The 20182-nt window shown below is 41.3% G+C and overlaps 2 protein-coding genes across 2 annotated transcripts in view; one reads left to right on the forward strand and one right to left on the reverse strand.

The window, feature by feature from the left end:
• CDC20B (cell division cycle 20B) overlaps positions 1-20182 on the reverse strand; it is a gene marked incomplete at its 5' end in the record, with an annotated part of 89058 nt that overhangs the window by 57255 nt on the left and 11621 nt on the right. The gene's annotated exons all lie outside the window — the stretch shown is intronic.
• GPX8 (glutathione peroxidase 8 (putative)) lies at positions 3264-13311 on the forward strand. The gene is made up of 3 exons (XM_082243790.1): positions 3264-3548; positions 6754-7015; positions 12857-13311. Exons 1-3 carry the CDS (start codon positions 3342-3344, stop codon positions 13018-13020), a joined length of 633 nt encoding a protein of 210 aa, XP_082099916.1. The 5' UTR covers positions 3264-3341; the 3' UTR covers positions 13021-13311.

A 20182-nucleotide genomic window follows, 5' to 3' on the forward strand; every position in this document is an offset into this window, starting at 1 on the left:
TGATAAGCCCTATACAGAATGAAAAGTTGGGTCACTCTATGAGTTGCAGATATCAAATCTAGCTGTAAGTTCTGCAATATTTGGTCCCATGTGTCCCCTAAAGCCACATCAATATCTTTCTCCGATCTTTGCTTACATGGCATAGGGAATTTAGAAAGCAGTTCAGATAACAGTCATGTATATACCTTAGGGGTGAGGCCCTTGGTTTTATTTGCTGAAACTATACTGCGTAAAATTGGAGAAACAGGAGAAAAATAAACAGTTGGAATCTTGGGTCTTCAAAGCATGGCTTAATTGTAAATATTGGAAAAACCATCTCTGATCTAAGTTATAGTCATTATAGAGTTGTTGATATGTTTTGAAGGCCCCAATGGAGTACAGTTGCATTAGGGTAGTGATACCTGCACATTCCCACCTGGAAAATCCTTCCAATTGGGAAATCTCTGAAAACACTCTGTTTGACCATAATACCATGAATATAATATACCCCAAGATACCCAATATTGTTTTGGTAGTCTGCCAGACCTTATATATCAAATATAATGTAGGGTAAGTGAATTGATTTTTGTAACTATATGGGCACAACCCCCTCTGATGGGATTTATTAGGGCATGAATATCAACATGACGTAAAAATTAGACAATATACTTTATTAAAATATGTATGAAAAACACAAGGCAAAATATAAACATGAATAAAATATCAATGCGGTTATCAATGGTAATACTGTTGTAGAATAAACAGACGTAACCATGTCCATCTGTATAAAACAGAGGTATAGACCCAGCGCGTTTCGAAAAATCGATAATTTCCTCTTCAGGGGTGGGTGGTTACAATGTAAGAATTTTCTAAAATGTAAAAAAAGGTACAGTTAAGTTACATGTACATCCATTAATGCGTAATATTCACAACATAAATGTGTTCATACTGACCCAGTAAGGTCACATAACAGTAGTAGAGAACCGCATCATTTAAAAACACAGGAGTATTATTTGCTGTTGCCTGCTACCGAAAGACCATCTGGCAGGGGAGCTATAATCCACCTATAACAGTATTACCATTGATAACCGCACTGATATTTTAATTCACGTTTATATTTTGCCGTGTGTTTTCATACATATGTTAATAAAGTATATTGTCTAATTTTTACATCATGTTTATATTCATTGCCCTAAAGTCTGCTCTGTCAGAGGCAGTGGTGTCCATAAAGTTTAGATATTAGGGATGCGGGCATTGGGTTCCTCTATACAGCAATCTATCTTATATAGATATATTATCCTAGGTAGGTGCTAGGAAAACCTATAAGGGGGGCCCTGTCTGCTTATCAGGGGGGTCTGATTGTTCAGCTAGGCTGTCATGTGTTCCCAGGTGTGCCTGTTGAGCTTGGGGAGTCTCCCCACTGTGTCCAATGAGAGCTCTCATTGGACAGTGGAGGAAACCTGGCCAATAGCACACCAGGGCTTGTATCTATCCCAGAGGGCAGAATCTGCCGCAATGCATCCTGGGAGGAGATATAAGTCTGAGTGGAGCACATGACAGGGTACCTTTGGTGGGAAGCAGAGTCCCAGGAGGAGGGTGACGGCTGTCTCTCCTCCTGTCAGCATCAGGAAAGTGTCCTTGGAGGTTGGCCTAGAGGACAGAAGGTTGAGCTGAGCTGCAGAGAGGGATCCAGTGTGCTGTGGACCGAGTTGTTGGGGCAGAAGTTTCCAGGAAAGCAGTGTCGTGAGTACTGTAAACTGCCCAGGGGTCAGCCTAGGATAGGGGACCACTCCAGAAGGTCAGAGGGATCCAAGAGCCAGCTAGCCAGTGGAGGGAGCTTAGAAAGGGGGTGCCATTGTCTAAGCCCTGAAGAGAAGTTTGAGAAAGAGGGTGCCGGTGCGGGCCCTGAAGTGTTAAGTGTTGCAGCAGCCATACAAGTAGCTACCACAGCCAGGAGGGCTAAAGGGAGCAGTACAGAGGACTTTGTGCCACAAAGGAATGTAAGAAGTCAGTTCAATGTTAACGGACAGCAAGTCAGCGCCAACCGGCATTGACCGGCATCCAGCCAGCGTCAAGTCAGCGCCAATAGGCATTTTCTCAGTTGTCCCCTTCAAATTGTGCATATTGAGCCAGAAGAGTATCTCACTTATCCCTTCTCCCATCCAAGTTCTCAATAAACATAAAAACCCAAAGATACTGGACTGTTCCTTGTCTCAGTGCTCACACTTGGAGAACATGCTTAAATGTGCTGTTGTTGCTAGCGGTAACCCTGGCGGACCCATATCCAGCAAAATGGCTGGGAATCCTGCTACATAGTGATTCTTGTAATTAAACTGTACAAAAGGGACAACTGAGAAGGAAATAGGGACATGGGATTTGTTTCCAAACACAGTAAGGGACAAAGTTGGATGTCCTTGTCTGTAAATTTGCTCCAGGGTCAGCAGTAAAGTCAGCCTCCGCATTTTTCTTTTTATAGTTGTGAAAGTTATTGCAGGGGTGAAACTGTGATACATATAACGTCCTGGTCAGTGTACTGGGGCAGTCAGCTATTTTCTGAGCATACCCTTCTCCATTGTCCTCTGATTGCAAGTCACCTAACACTGTTAGTGCATTATGTAATAGTTCAGTATATTGTGTTTGCTAGGGCCTATAACATTTATTGTTTATGTTATAAGGGTTTGAAAAGTGGGTTAGAATGTTATATAATTTGGCCGGTTCAATAGAAACCGGCCGAAACTCAGGCCCGTGTGTACTGCAGGTGGTCCAACAGAAGCCGGACGTTTGGGTGACTTTTATCGAAGGGGCATGACCTAAAAAGGTCTGCCAATCGGCTTCCGATCAGCACTCTCAGCCAATGGCTGAAAGCACTGACCAGAGAGTTTTGGCACGGAGGGGGCCCCCCTATCAGAACACAATAGCACAGCAGGGGAGATCGATGTACTAACATTGGATCGTTAGTACAGCAGATCTGACTAGAGCTGTCAATTTTTTCATTCAACCCACTGGGTTAAATGAAAAAAACTAGTAGTGTGTACCAGGCTTTAGACTGATTATTAATCTGGCTGTATTCTAGACCTGAAAATAAAAGTTGATTAAAGGAGTGTATGCTTCTGTAATATTTTAATTGGATGTATGCTCATGTTGTCTTTAATGTGTAGGGTGAATGGACACATGAAATACTCCACCTATTCTCCATTCCTCTTTATCTCCCATAATACAATGGAGCTCCAGCTGACTGGTGACAAATCCTCAGATCTTCCCCTGTGTCTTGCTGGGAAAGCATCTGGCTTCCAGTTACGTCCTCTGCTCCTCCCCTGCTGCATTCCACTGACTTGCTCAAACTTCCCTGCAAAATCTCCAAAATGGAGACTCTGCCTTCTCCTTTCCCCTTGAAGTCCTCCTCACCAAAAGCCAAAGTCTTCCTCGTGTTCTTTTCTATGGTGCTATGTACAGCGGCCTTATTTATTCTGCAGTTAAAGTTTTTTAAACCCAGGCTAAAGGACTTCTATTCCTATGAAGTGAAGGATGCCAAGGGAAGACCGGTTTCTTTGAGCAAGTACAGAGGCAAAGTAAGTACATTACAAGAGCCTGCATGCTTTTACTGAGCAAAACTCAACAAACTGAGAGAAGAAGCTGCTCAGCAGAAGATTGTAAGCTCTTTGGGACAGATATATTTGTTTGAGATAATGGGCTATCAATGTAGTTTGCTGTAATATTTATGTGCAGCAAGTGATCTTGCTTGTTTGTATGATAAATCTTCTTCTGTATGATGTAATATTTTATACGTGTACTATTTTCTGATGAGGAAGACGTGTTGTGATGAATGTGGATCACTGTTACAGAACAAAGAAAGTGGGTGACTTTTTGCCAGCAGTGCAGAAGGAAAGATGGGCTCAATGACCTTTTTGTGCTGATGTCTTTATTATTATTATTATTATTATACAGGATTTATATAGCGCCAACAGTTTGCGCAGCGCTTTACAGTGTGGGGAAGACAATACATTGTCATTGCAGATTTTATACAAGTGACCAACAATTAATGTGCAGGCTTGTCAGTTCCCTACAAAATGGGCATGGATGGCAATTTGACAACAGAGATATATTTTTATATTTGGCACATACACTTTACAATTTTCATACACAGCCATCAAAATATTCAGCCATATTCACAAAATAAACGGGGTTAAAGAGGAGGAAGGGACGTTTTCCCGACGTTTTTTGTGGGGAAAATGGCCCTTGCTCCTCTTTAACCCCGTTTATTAGTCAATTAGGGATGTTGGTACCTACGAACCCTCGTTGTATTTCAGGCTTGACATTATTAACATATTCACAAAATGTTCCTTTGTATGTGGCGTGTTTTTTTTTTTTTTTTTTTGTCTCAAAGCAGATAAGTCAGATGTTGGTGAACTACAGCTCACATCAAGACCAGCCACTGACCACCTAGTGCTGGTAAAGGTGGCCCATATGCAGGCTGAGATTGTCCCATAGCACTAATGTTTAAGGTGTAGTTGTGTGATTTTGGAAGCATGCATGGAGTGTAAAGGATCATATTTATAGATTTGGAAGCAGCAGTGTTTAAATGGTTAATGCCTTGCAGCACTGGGGTTCCCAGTTTGAGTCCTGGTCAGGGTACTATCTGCATGGAGTTTGCATGTTCTCCCTCTCTCCCTCACATAGGTTTTCCCTGGATACCTCCAGTTCCCACCTACACTTCAAAAACATGCTGATAGGTTCATTAGTTCCTGACTAAATGGACCCTTGTTTGTGTGCATGTGATATAGGGACCTTAATTGTAAGCTCCTTGGGGTCAGGGACTGGTATGGGGCACAGTATGCAAATTGTTGGCACTATATAAATACCTGTAATAAATAAAGTTGGAAGACAGTGTAAGCATTCCAAAAGGTGGGAGGTTGTACTCTACATCCATCTGTACTGATAAGTCATATAAATAGAAATAACCTCACAGGGAGTAATGGTTGGCGACTCAAATCAAACCAGCCTCTGTGCAGTGCTAAACCTTCTGCAATTAATATATATGTAAAAAAAATGTATATAAATTTATCACTAAACAATGCTAAAAAATTAAAATACATAGGGGTTGATTTAGTAAAGCTGCAAAGTGCAAAATACGGTGCAGCTATGCATGGTAGCCAATCAGCTTCTAACTTCAGGTGGAATGTGAGTGCCTCACATGCCACCTGATTTTCATTTAAGTAATACACGCTTAAATTGAGAGCATCTCAACACAGTTTGTAATCAGTGCTCTTTCACGCGGAGCGGACCGTATTGCGATCCGCTCCTGCACTTTTTTTTTTTTCATGGACACGGATGACACTTGTGTCATTCGGTCCATATGTCCGCATATCATCCCATCCGTTTGCGGATGATATACGGACATAATGCATGTCTATGGGCATTGCGGATGTCAGCGGATGACACCGCTGACATCTGATTTTGCATCCGTTCCGTTTTTTAAACGGAACAAAAATAGGGTTCTGTTCTGTTCTGTTCCAAAAAACGGAACAGAACTGAAAGGACGAAAATCGGATGTCAGCGGATTGTCATCCGCTGACATCCGCAATCCCATAGGCATTCATTATGTCCCTATATCATCCGCAAACGGATGGGGTGATTTACGGACATACGGAACGTCCGTGTGAAAGAGCCCTTAATACCATTCCAGCTTCTAACTTCAGCTTGTTCAATTAAGCTTTGACAATAAAACCTGGAAGCTGATTGGTTTCCATGCACGACTGCACCAGATTTTGTACTCTACCAGTTTTAGTAAATCAACCCCATGGTGCTGCTTATATATTCATTTGGATTGATTTACTAAAATTGAAGAGTGCAAAATCTGGTGCAGCTGTGCATGGTAGCCAATCAGCAAACTGGAAGCTGATTGGTTTCTATGCAGAGCTGCACCAGATTTTGCACACTCCAGTTTTAGTAAATCAACCCTATTATGTCTTTGTTTCATATCCACCCTTTTAGATTGTAAGCTCTCATGAACAGGGCCCTTTAATCCTCTTGTATTGTATTGTAACTGTACTGTCTCTTTTTATATTCTAAAGCACAGCGCAAACTGTTGGTGATATATAAACCCAATATAATCATCATCATCATCATTATATCTATACTTTTATTCCATATATGATTGAATTTTCATCCACTGTGTAAAAGTACTTAGAAACAAATATAATTGATAACGGTGTTCTAAAAGTTTCTCAACACTCAATGTGTCCTTTATGAATTTCTGGATTGGTGATGGTTGGTTGGTGTACATACCAGGTAAAGGAGGGATAGGGTCACATTCACACCCACCATGTATTGCCTGCTAGGACTTGAAATTCATTAGAATAGAGATTTACATCAAGCATATCACTACCCTGACATAGAGACTGACATCAAGTATATAATTGCTCTCTGACATAGTAAAATATTTTTATAAAGAGTTTTAATAATGATAAATTACAAACGAGATCCTATAAGAAACCTTCTTATCATACTGACTGATCTCAGGTTTTTCAGTGTTGCAGTGAGAATTTGTGAATTCATAGGTGTGTGGCCTGGGGCATTTACCAGTGACAATTCCAGGCCATGCACAGACTTGTGAAAACTAGAATTCAATCCATTCTGTTGACCAAAATTCTGTAACAGCCAAACATCTGTAGAAATCCCCTAAACTGAGAAGTGTTCGGTCCCTGCATTGTAGAATTATCATCAATATGTCGCAGAGGGTTAAACAAACGACTTTTGGTTGTCTTTTCTCTGCAGGCGTCTCTTGTTGTAAACGTGGCGAGCGGCTGCCAGCACACAGATGCAAACTACAAAGCTCTGCAGGATCTGCACAGAGAGTTTGGGCCTTCCCACTTCACTGTCCTGGCTTTCCCCTGCAACCAGTTTGGAGAATCTGAGCCTGACTCAAACCGGGAAATAGAAGCCTTCGCCAAAGGGAACTATGGAGTGTCATTCCCAATATTCAGCAAAATCAAGGTTCTAGGGAGTGAAGCTGAGCCGGCCTTCCGCTTCCTTGTGGGTAAGTGAATGAGCCTCTTACTTATTGTTATTTAGGGGGCTTCTTAAAATGATAAATTGGTTTTTGAAGGAGGTTTCAATATAGGCATGGGTGAGTACATAAAAGTTTCAGATGATCAGAACAGAAGTGAGTTTGTTTGCTATTGATAGCTCTTTTATATTGTAAAATTTTAATTTAAAGTATATTCTATTCTTATTCTTTTGCAGACAAATTGAAAAACACCTACTTTATATTTGTTTTATGTTCCCATTCACCTTAAAATATTTAAAAATTGCTATATATAGTATCTCACAAAAGTGAGTACACCCTGCAAATTTATGTAAATATTTTAATATATGTTTTCATGTGACAACACTGAAGAAATGACACTTTGCTACAATGTAAAGTAGTGAGTGTACAGCTTATAGAACAGTGTAAATTTGCTGTCCCCTCAATATAACTCAACTTCTTTAGTCGACCATGGCGAGCCCTGTTCTGAGTGGATCCTGTCCTGTTAAACCGCTGTATGGTCTTGGCCACCGTGCTGCAGCTCAGTTTCAGGGTCTTGGCAATCTTCTTATAGCCTAGGCCATCTTTATGTAGATACAAATACATACACATTTTTTTATATATGTATATATATATATATTTTTTTTTTTTTATAACATAATGTTAAAGTGATATTAAAGCTTCCATTTTTTACATTAAAGGAGATGTACAGCCAAAGCTTGTTTGGCTGTATATCTCCTATGGATCACAGGAGTGCAATTCATTTTTGTTTGAAGCCCGCTCTCTGCTGACGTCACAGATGTCAGTCCATGCACCACATCATCACATCAATGGAAGTAGGGATTCGCCAGGTGCCTGTACTGACACCCAGCTTGGCCTCTTAGCAAGCCGCTGAGAGCCTGCGCTGGCCCGTCCCTCCACATCCCAGCGCTCCAGTGAGCGGGGGGGGCACAGCAGAGAGCAGTAGCTGACAGTCAGCAGCTGCTCAGGGATCTGTCAGAACTGAGAAATCGGCGGTGTTCGATCACTCTGTTCTCAGTGCAGAGGCGCCGGGGGACAGATGCAGATTTGGACCGATGCTGCATCAACCTAGGTAAGTATATTTGGGGGGGGGGGAGCCATACATCTCTTTTAAAATAATAAATATGTCATAGTTACCTGCTCTGTGCAGTGATTTTGCACACAGCAGCCCAGATCCTCTTTTCTTGGGTCCCCCGCCAGCACTCTTATTAACAGCAGCAGGAGCCAATGAGGATGGAGAGTCCCCAGAGAGCTGAGGCTCTCATGCACAGTGCTGGAGGAAGGCCAGGCTTAGGTAAGTATTGGAGAGCTGGGGGGCTGCTGCACAGAGAAGGCTTTTTACCTTCATGCATAGAATGCATGGAGATAGAAAACCTTGAGCCTTTACAACAGGGATCTGCAAACTGTGGCCCTTCAGATGTTGCAGAACTACAAGTACCATGATGCACAGCAAGATTCTGACAGCCACAAGCAAGACACCTAGAGGCAGAGGCATGATGTGACTTGTAGTTTTGCAACAGCTGGAGGGCCACCGTTTGCATATCCCTGCTTTAGAACCACTTTGGGGAGGGGTTGAGGAGTGGGGGGGGGGGGTTGAGGAGTTGTGAGCAGCCTAAACTTGAGCTTAGAAAGGATCAGGGAGGCAGCGAGGAAGCGAGGTTAGGGAGGGGGCTACTGTATATGCAGACACTCACTTTGCCTTGATGTCTCCTGTAATATGCAACTTTTTAAAGCGAACCTGTCATAGAATAAAAAAAACCTTTGTGGTACACAGAACACGAGGTACTGCATACTCCAATTGTTAATTTCATTTAACACAAGCTCTTTAAAGAGTTTCTGTCACCAACTTTAAAAAACGCAGGTAAAAGCACAGAAAAGGTGTGTTAAAAGCATCCTTGCAGAGTTGTTCTATCTATAAATGTTCTTATTCACTTGCTCTGAACTCTGGGTCTCCTGGGGCTGCTCACAACATCTCCTTCTGGTTTTCTATTGAGAATTTATAAAAAAACCTTTGTAGTACATATACTTTGCCGGAGGTTTTTTGCTCAAATAAAAAGACCATTTACCTAAACAAAACAATACTCTATTATTCATCACTAAACAAAGCTGGTTTTGTCCCGGATGTTTTCTCATTGTCTGAAATCATTTAGTGGTAGTTAGTCTCAGTTTCACATGTCCATGCGTTGCTTTGACTAGCTTGTCCCTATGTGCCAAAGGGACATAACAACTTCCAGTTCTGGGTTACACATCGCCCAATGCATGCCTCACCACTCCCTCTGTGCTACATGACAAATGTTCCTCCAAATTGCAAAGAAAGCTCTCTGTTTCTATGAATGCCCTGCCTGCTTATGTCTGTGTCATCCATGTTCCTTTGAGATTTCCCTTCACTTCCTGTCCCATAGTCAAAACAGGAAGTAAAGGATAATTCCTCCAAAGTGAAGGAAATTCCTGGTGTTCCCATTGGAGGATGTTCCCTCTATTTCTGTTCCCAAAATTTGGGATTTTCTTTTACTTTCACATTTTGTAATAATGGTAAGCAGGACAAATAGAGAGGTTGAATATCCCCATTGGGGTACAGACAGCAAATCAAACCTGACAGATGTCCTAATCCCTCTCCGCTCCATCCAAAACTAAAAAAAAATACAAGTTTTGCCTTCAGTTATACTTTACGTTTGAATGCAAACTGAAACTGATTTGGAATGTGAAGATTTACTCTACTATACACTATACTATGTTTACAGGGCAACAAATTACATTATGATACTACATGATCAATGCACATCATATGCAGGTAATGAACACAAGTTGCAGGTAGGTCGTTTTTTAATGCCTTTCACAGCAGTTTGGTCTGCAGATAGGTCAGAGTTGCTCAGAGGGACAACAAATGAAGAAAATAAAAAAAATTGTATTTGGCTCCCTTCATGAGTGCATGTGTATGTGTGTATATATATATATATATATATATATATCACACAGCCACACACTCCTATGGCAGAGATTAGTGGGAGATCTTTCCAGTCCCCCTGCCGACACGCAGGGTGCTAATGCTATTACGCACTGAGGGTGTGCCCAGGCACATCCAGCACACCCCCTACGCACACCTATGCCTATACATAGTACAGTTTAGTCCTATAGGAAGCTGTTAGAAAGCAACTATAGTCCTTGTAAGTATGTGACTAGAATGTGTCCCTTAAATCAAAGGTGCAACCACAGGCATAGCCAAGCATGTGGGTTTAGTAGGAGGACATCCTTCGACTTTCAGACTACATCAATATTGGTGAAGGCTCCAAATGCATTAGGCAAACATGCATGCAACAAAATCACTGTTTTGTACATCTGTCAGATTATTACAAAATGTCATATTTTCAACGTTTTGTGTCCCTTGAATTATTTTATATATACTGTCTATCTATCTATCTATCTATCTATCTATCTATCTATCTATCTATCTATCTATCTATCTATCTTTCTTTCTTTCTTTCTTTCTTTCTTTCTTTCTATCTATCTATCTATCTATCTATCTATCTATCTATCTATCTATCTATCTATCTATCTATCTATATATATATATATATATATATATATATATATATATATATATTTTTTTTTTTTTTTTTTTTTTTTTTATATTAAAGTTTTAAATGTAAATACCCTATCTAACAGAGGACACTAGACAATGTCTGCTATTACTTTTATTAGCTAGAAAAACAAAGATTTCTGTACTTCATGCTAATTTAGTTTCACTTTATTTATTATTGGGGCTTGATTTTTTTTTCTGACTACATGGTCAATCATTGCCAAATGCCATCCTCCTTTTCCAATGAGGCTGACTCAGTGGTTGGTAGGGGCACTGTCAGTAAAAAAGGAGGATGGTAGTTGGTGGAAGCTTATCCTTCAACTAAGACCTCTGTAATAATGTGCACAACAGAGGGGCAATGAAAAGGACATTTCTGGTTAGCAAAAGTAATATCAGCCATCATGTAGAATATGCTTATAGGCAGAACCTTATAGCTTACATGTTCACTTTAACATGGAGGTTGGAGAGTTAGGTCCTAGCAATGAATTTTCTATGGGGCTGCATGGCATGTACTAAAGCTAAACCCCTGTTCAGATGCTCTAAATTGTTTAATCTACTCCTGATTACCCTTGTATTTCTATGGAAAATTTTTGACTGTTTACAGGCTCCTGTTAGAAAGAAAGGTCCATCCTTCAGGAGTGAGACAAATAATATTCTTATGTAAGTGAGGACACTGGCATCCAACTACTATATTAAAGGACATGTTTACTGGATGGCTTTAGACCAGAGATGACTTGAATTTCAGCCAATTTAGCAGGACTCGGATGAAACTGCAGCTATCAATGTTCTAAAGTTAAAAAAATTGAGCCATCAATGTTCTAAAGTTAAGAAATCTAAGCCACAGAGTATTTGGCTGCTCAAAGACCAGGGCCTATTTTGCGATTTGGCACTGCGTGATTTTAACGGACAATTGCGCGGTCGTGCGATGCTGTACCCAAGTTAAATCAACGTTCTTTTTTTCCCCACAAACAGAGCTTTCTTTTGGTGGTATTTGATCACCTGTGCGATGTTTACTTTTTGCGCTATAAACAAAAAAAGAGCGACAATTTTGAAAAAACAACAATATTTTTCACATTTTTCTATATGAAATTCCCCCAACAAAAAATGTAAAAATCATAATTTTTTAACATTTTAGTCCAATTTGTTTTTTGCTACATATTTTTGGTTAAAAAAAATCGCAATAAGCGTTTTTGGATTGGTTTGCGCAAAAGTTATTGCGTTTACTAACTACGGGAAAGATTTATGTAATTTTTATTGGGTTTTTTTTTTAACTAGTAATGGCGGTGATCTGCGTTTTTTTTTGCGGGACTGCGACATTGCGGCGGACAGATCGGACCCTTGACTGACATTTTTTACACTTTTGGGGGTACCAGTGACATTACTACAGTAATAAGTGCTATACATATGCATTGTTACTGTAAAAATGACACTGGCAGGGAAGAGGTTAACTTTATTGGTGATTAGTGGGTTAAATGTATCCCTAGGGGCGTGTTTCTATCTGTGGGGGGGCGTGGCTAGTGATGTAACCACAGAGACATACGATCCTACATAGCAGGATCGCATAGTCTCTGCAGTTACATCAGGGAGAATGACAGACGGCTGTGTTTACATTAGCCGTCTGCCTTTCTCCCTCTCCAGCGGGAGATCGCGAGTGACCGGCGGACATCAGAGCCGCCAGTCACTCGCACGGGGATGTCAGGGAATGAGCGGGGACGGGAGCGCTCGCCCCCTAGAGGCTCGTGGGTGAGTGATGTACCGGTAGGTCACTTTGCCCAGGAGGGAGGGGCTGACCGCCGCCGTATATAGTCGTGCGGCGGTCGGCAAGTGGTTAACAAAAGTTGATTTAAAGATTCACTGAGCCAGGTGGAGAATTATTGGAAGAACAGTGACTGCATTCTATCAGATATAGTCTCTGTTTCTGTGTCCTGGCAGCCACAGGTGCTGCAACTTCCTAAAAACAAAAGCCGGCAGTGGAGATTCCTTCATCCAACCTATTTAGTACAGAGGGGTCAATTAACTGATTTTTTTTTTTTTTCCATTCAGCCTGAAGGCTGAATGAGAGAATTCTATCTGTGTATAGCTAGATTTACTTATTTTATATTCTTCCAATCTGGGTTGGAAGAGAGAAAGATCACTATACCAGAAGAGACTGGTTGCTTGGCTCCTAATCTCAGTTCATTTTCACCTACTATATTGTTGATTCATAAATTGTAGCCGGTGAATGTATAACCCACTATTATTACTTTTCTATTTAGATTCCACAAAGAAAGAGCCACGATGGAATTTTTGGAAGTACCTGGTTAACCCTCAGGGTCAAGTAGTGAAAACCTGGAGACCAGAGCAGCATTTTGACAGCATAAAGGGCGATGTGGCCGCAATGGTCAGAGATATTATCAAGAAAAAAAGGGAAGACCTTTGAATTTTTGAGCAGTGTGGACTGTGAAGGGGGAATCTGTGATGTTTTATACAGGAGAACTCTATCTACTTACAAGAAAACTGCTTTTGATGGCCCTCTGCAAGAAAAGGATGCATTCCAAAAGTTACTTACATGGAGTCTAGTGTTAGATCTGGGCGGTCCCCCCATGCCCTGTGCACACCCACCACTTATTGCCCTATAGTGCACAATTACTGAAGAGAGGTCAAGCCAGGAACTGTTAAGCGTTGCCATCATTACTGTTGTCTGGCAAACTGATGATTCTCGATTTAAAAAAATGAAAAGGTGAACTAACGGCCCACAGAACCCCCTGTCCCATCCCTGTTGTACTTACCTACATGGGTGAGGAGCTGTCAGTGCCTACACAGTCGGTGCAGCAGTTCAGGGTATTGAAATCTCCGTTCTTCTCCCCTTTTTTTTCTGCAGGGCTTGCAGGACAGATCAGAGCAATTCTGATTGGTCGGTACCAGCTCAAAACATTGCTCTGATCCATCCAAGAAGCCCCATAAAAAGAAAAGGGAGAAGAACAAGGATTCTGATCCCTGGACTGCTGCATCGGCTCTGTGGGAACTGAGTGACAACTCATCATCCACAGAGTAAGTACTGTGGGGGGCAGGGGTTTGGGATGGTGTAGGGTGTTAGATCACCCTTTCATTTTTTTCTGAAAAAGTGAACGAACTCTAACTCCTTCTTTCTGCCAAATTTGACAATAAAATCATAAAATAGTTAAAGGTAAACTATATTGCATTTTCATTGAGCACAGATTTGGGGTTATTGTGGTGATGCATGTTCTACAATAATTTGGTGATTGCCTAAAATATAGGGATTTGTAGATTCGTCATCAGAGGGAGCACTCATTGACTTAATGGAATTACTCTGTCATCTGTTGATGACAATTGATGGGATAAGATATCAGCCATAAAGAGAGAGCATTGTTTTCATTTAGTAGGCAAACTCATAGACATGCAATGTGAGGAGGAGCCCGGGTACGTATAGAGTATGGCGGCCTTATGTATGTATGTATATTTAAAACCTATACATAGAAAAGAGGGTTTTAGCAACATATTGATGAGTTTATGAACATAAAGCTGGTCTTTTCTATTTCTTAACCGCTTTACCACCGGAGGATTTTGCTGTCTTACGTCTGGGCCACTTTTTGCGATTCGGCACTGTGCGACTTTAACTGACAGTTGCGCGGTCATGCAACGCTGTACCCAAACTAAATTTACATCCTTTTTTTCCCACAAACAGAGCTTTCTTTTTGTGGTATTTGATCACCTGTGCGATTTTTACTTTTTGCGCTATAAACAAAAAAATAGCGACAATTTTGAAAAAATAACAATATTTTTCACATTTTTTTATATGAAATTCCCCCCCAAAAAATGTAAAATCTAAATTTTTTATCATTTTAGGCCAATTTGTTTTCTGCTACATATTTTTGGTAAAAAAAATCACAATAAGCGTATTTTGATTGGTTTGCGCAAAAGTTATTGTGTTTACTAAGGGAAAGATTTCTGTCGTTTTTGGTGTTTTTTTTTTTTTAACGAGTAATGGCGGCGATCTGCGATTTTTTTTTTTGCGGGACTGCAACATTGCGGCGAACAGATCGGACCCCTGACTGACATTTTTGACACTTTGGGGGTATCAGTGAGATTACTACAGTAATCAGTGCTATAAATATGCACTGTTACTGTAAAAATGACACTGGCAGGGAAGGGGTTAATTTTATTGGAGAGGGAGGGGTTAATGTATGCCTGGTGCTTACTGACATGTGTGGGGGGAGGTGACTGAGTGACACAGTAACAGATCGCAGGTTCAGCTATGCTGAACCCTGCAATCTGACACTGCCTGTCACTTAGGAGATCCGCCCGCTTTGTTTACACAAGCGGGCGGATCTCCACACTCGATTCCCCGACGATCGGGGAAGAGCAGCGGCGATCGCCCCCACTCCTCCCCTGGCCCGACTCCCGCTTTGACTAAATACAGCGGGAGCGAGCCTCCAGCGGCGCGCGCGTGCCGCCGAGATAGGGGAATGTCTGGCGACGTAGGTCTACGTCGCCAGACGTTATCGAACCACTTTGCCACAGTAGAGCTCTAGTGAGCAGCGGTAAAGTGGTTAATGTAAAAAAATGAAAAAGACTATACAGTATATTAGCTTTTGCGTAGTATATACAATTTATCACTGGTGTTGTTCCCTTGAAATTGGAGGTGTTCAAATTATGCTACATATAAGGAGACTGTAGACACATCAAAATTTGTCAGACAAGAAGAGTTAATGCTGGATCTTTCAAAACTCAAGCCGTAGGTGGCCCTGTCAGCACTACCCAGCTCTACAAAAGTTGATTTTTCAATTTTTCAATCAACAATCAACTAGATGTTGGACAATGCAGTTGCTGTTCCGGTAGTCTGACACCCATGGGTTACAATTATCAGAATACAAAAGCCGGCAGGGAGGTTCCTTCATCTACACTGCTTAGTTTGGAAAGAGGAATTTATTAGATTTCTCTTCTTCAGGCCACAGCATGAATGAGAGGAAGCTACAGTATACATTAAAGGCCAAACTTTCTCTTTCAAAGGGTATTGTTGTCCTTCAACATTGTTCTGAATGTCAAAGTATTCTAAAACACTATCACTCCAACAGATCTCAGATGAACTAGACCAGTGATGGCAAACCCAGATGTTTTGAAACTACATTTCCCCATGATGCTCAACTGCACTGCAGAGTACATGAGCATCATGGGAAATGAAGTTACAAAACATCTGGGGTGCCAAGGTTCGCCATCACTGCACTAGACCCTAGGTAAGTTACCATTAGGATGCAAGCTGAACTCAAGTCCATCCAAAACTCAAATGTTTCTATTCTCAGTGGCGTCACTATGGGAGTGCGGGGGGTGCTGACCTCACTTGGGTGACACCTGACAGAGGGGTGACACCATCAAGTAGGAAGTGATATCTGACCATGATGTTGTCACTGGCTGCATCATTTACAGTTTTGGGTGCGCACCGTGACCATGCGCTGCTGGCCCACAACTAGCCTGCCTAGCGCCCTACAGAGCACTGTGGCAAGCTAGACAGAAGAGAGCCTGATGTGCTAGCCTGCCCAGTGTCTACTGCTCTGTCCTGCTCCTGCTGTCACTCTGCAGCGGCAGGACATAGCACTGTGGCAGGCTAGAAGGGGAGAGCCACGCCGGGGGGGGTGACATCATAGGAGGGATGGTTGACACCATGTTTTAGCGCACCAGGTGACACCAACATTAGTGACGCCACTGTCTATTCTAGATAGGTTTCTTCAAAAAATAGGAATATTTTTTATTTCATGTTTATTAAAATAATTTTTTATCTTTTGTTAAATTACTTTATTATTAGATTCTTTTGTAATTGGCTATAAAAAAATTGCTTGGTTTTAAACAAAGATGCAAATGAAAGTTCTGTTTCAGGAAGTACATTTCATAAATAGTAAATGCTACTCTGTTATTTCCGCTGCTTATGGTTCTAGAATGTGCTGAGGTCAAATGTTCTTACCCAGCTTTTGTATATCTTCCACATGCTGGTCTCAGAGCGAGATTTAACATTTGAACAATGATTTGCCCACCTCCGATTGCTTTGGAGGTTTTAAAATAATTTATTTTTTTGAAAGTTATGTTCACATGGCCATAGGAAGGGAATTGTTGTAAGGCTTATGGTTGAACACGCAACTTTGTAGCAGCTACAAATCCATCTCATTACTTTTGTAACAAGTTGTAGCTGGTTGGAGAATTGCTGCTGTAGCCATACATGCATATCTAGCTGGTGTGAATTGATCTGCATTGAATAACATGAATACCTACTGAAGCTGGGAGTTTAGTAGTTAAAGTTGAACTCCTGGTTTGATCTTATAGAGGAATTTCAGGTATGGATATTTTATCTATGATTACATGAATTCAGCTTGGACCAATGTAACTATGCAAATGCCATATCTGGGAGATGCCCTTGTAAGCCGGAAATCATTGAAGTAGACACCACTACTCCAGTGATCTCCACTTGCTTCTGGGTCCCATCCTGTGCACCTGCCTTGCTGCATTCTGAACACAGGAGGTCGGCCCCTCTGCATGAGCGCTATTCAGAAAATGCATTGCAACTTCTGTGATTGGATGGGGTGGGGAGTGTGACGTCACCAACCTGCCTCTCCACCTGGTCCAATCAGAGAACGCTTTGCATTCATTCAGAGATAGCAAAACATTTTCTGAATGGTGCCTGTGCTGAGCAGCGGACCTCCTGTGTTCAGAATGCATCAGGCCAGATGCTCAGCACAGGATCTAGAAGTAAAAGGAGATCACTGGAGTAGCGGTGTCTACTTCTGGGTTTTCCAGCTTCCAGGGGCATCAGCTAGGTACGGTGTATACACAGGTACACTGGTCCAAGCTGGACTAATGTAAATATGTATAAAATATCCATATCTGGAATTAATCTTTAATTTCATGCTTACATTGGTGCAATCATCTGGGTCCTGTGCAGTGTTAATTTTGTCGACTAAAACCGACTAAAACGTTTTCGTCGACTAAATGAACACAATTTTAGTCGACTAAAATACAACTAAAACTAAAACAATTCAGATGACTAAAATACTAAAACTAAAATGGCATTTTAGTCAAAAGACTATAACTAAAACTAAATTGAAATTTGCTGCCAAAATGAACACTGGTGGATGCTCAAAGCTTAATACCATTAATAATATCATATTAGATTTTTCACTCCAGGACCAGCAGTAGTATATAATGAGTTTGGAAATTGTAGAGAAATGCTTAAATAATGCACTACACATTACAATTGAACTACACCCATTTGATTATAGATTATTAGTTATAGTCGACTAAAATGTAGCACCTTTTAGTCGACTAAAATGTACTGGAGTTTTAGTCGACTAAATACGACTAAAACTAAAACATGTGCAGAAGACTAAAATGGGACTAAAACTAAAATGCCATTTTAGTCCTAAGACTAAGACTAAAACTAAATTGAAATTTGCTGCCAAAATTAACACTGGTCCTGTGCTAAGTGTCTTTCCCTCTGCCACCAAAGGTTGATCTTTTAGCGTGGCTGCTATTCACAGAATGCTTATTTTTTTAAATTACTACAAAACATTCTCTGATTAGATGAGGTAGAGATCATAACTTTACTGCCCCTCCTCTTCTCATCCAATCAGATTACTCCTGTTATTCATTAACCACTTGACGTCAAATCACGTACATGTACATGATTGGCTTCAGGTGGTTATACCAGGGTTATGGCTGCAAATGCCATAACCCCAGTATTTTCTTTATTTTACAGCCAGTGGTGCTTTTTTATTTAAAAGAAATGCTAGTGGAGCTTTTCTGGGCTCTCCCATGCAATCTGGGAGCCCAGTATCCAATCTGGTGGTGCCACTGGGTGATCACAGAGCTGGCTGGGTACCAGAAGGTCCTCGGCCATTTCTATGGTCTAGGACAGTGTTTCTCAACCCTTTTTTCTGTCAGAGCACCCTTTAAAATGTTGCACAATCTCGAGGCACCCCATTCTAAAATGTAAGAGCTTAAATTAATAGTTGTAGATATTACAGCAGCATGCACACACATAGGACACCTAATGCCTCGTACACACGCATCTATAGTTGGCCGTGGATTTTCGGCCAACGTCCGATCGGCCGAATTTCGGCTTGTTAGTATGATGCTTTCGACAACCGACTCCGACTTTTCGGCCAAATAAAATCTGGTGTGCAGGCTATAAAATTTTTGTTGGTCGTCAACACAACAGCCGATTTTCCGTCAGTCAGTACAGATTTCGGCAGACAAAAATCTGATGAGCAAGACTGGGCATGCTCAGAGAAGAAAAAACACACGGAAAGTAAACCAGCACAGTCTAGGCACATTTCAACCAACAAAACAACACTGGACAAAAGTCGGCCGATCGGTCGGCCGATAATCGTTGCGTGTGTACGAGGCATAACATTGCACATTGGTACTGAATAGCATTCCAGCTTTTCTCTTCTGCCCCAGTTTCTCTCCTTCAATCAGCTAACGTGACCCCAGTGTTGACAAAGAGGGGCTTCAATTTCTTGTTATAGGAATAAAAGTGATCAAGAAAAAAAAATTAAAGGGACAGTGTAAAAATAATAATAATAAATAATAAAAAATATTATTTTTTTTTAAAGCGCCCCCACCCCTTGTAACTCGTGCTCGTAGGCAAAAGCGAATGCATATATAGATTGTGCACGCATAAGTAAACGGTGTTCACACCACACGTGAGGTATCGCCGCACACAGTATAGCAAGAGCAATAATTCTAGCGCTACACCTCCTCTGTAACTCTAAACTGGTAACCTGTAAAACATTTTAAAGCATCGCCTATGGAGATTTTTAAATATCATAGTCTGTCGCCATTCCACGAGCATACGCAATTTTAAAGCATGACATTTTAGGTATCTATTTATATGGCAAAACACCATCTTTTATACCTTAAAAAAATGGATTATATATTGTGGGGTTTTTTTGCATTAAAAGTAATTTTCCCAAAAATTTGCATTTGAAAAACTGCTGCGCAAATACTGTGTGACATAAACAATTGTACCAACTCTGTCATTTTATCCTCTAGGGCTTCTGCTAAACAAAAATTCACAATTTTTGGGGGGTTCTACATAATTTTCTAGCAAAAAAAATCAGATTTTTACTTGCAAACAAAAAATGCCAGAATAGGCCTGGTTAAATAAAAAAATTAAAGGCATTCTGTAAATGATGGCCGTGCTAGATGAGCAACCCCCTGTGGTCAGCATGCAGAGGGGAGGTCACTTGGCACAGGACCCAGAAGATCACAACGATCACTGGTATGATACAGAGGCGTAACTAGAACCTTCAGGGCCCCGATGCAGGAATCCCTGAAGGGCCCCCTGGACCCCTGGCCGGGGCCCTTCCCTTCAAGCCTGGGACTCTTCCCACTGATCCTGGGGCCCTTTACTCTCGTTGTGGGGCCCTTAACCTTCCTAGCGGTATTCCCGAGTGTGACTCGGGGTAAGATTTTAGTGCCAAAAGCGGTAACCCCGAGTCACACTCGGGGTAGCGCTAGGAAGATCGCTGGATGCTGGAGGAGGTTTTACTTACCTTTTCTCCGGGATCCAGCGAAGACTGCGAGCGGTGTGC

Source organism: Pelophylax lessonae (assembly GCF_965119305.1).
Source record: "Pelophylax lessonae genome assembly, chromosome: 1".
In the NCBI taxonomy this organism is placed as follows: Eukaryota; Metazoa; Chordata; class Amphibia; order Anura; family Ranidae; genus Pelophylax; species Pelophylax lessonae.

Bases quoted from the DNA above. Each gene is read 5' to 3' on its own strand.
- GPX8 (XM_082243790.1), top strand. From the start codon at position 3,342: ATGGAGACTCTGCCTTCTCCTTTCCCCTTGAAGTCCTCCTCACCAAAA. The intron at 3,549-6,753 runs GTAAGTACATTA...TTTTCTCTGCAG, and splicing joins TGAGCAAGTACAGAGGCAAA to GCGTCTCTTGTTGTAAACGT. The intron at 7,016-12,856 runs GTAAGTGAATGA...TTTTCTATTTAG, and splicing joins GGCCTTCCGCTTCCTTGTGG to ATTCCACAAAGAAAGAGCCA.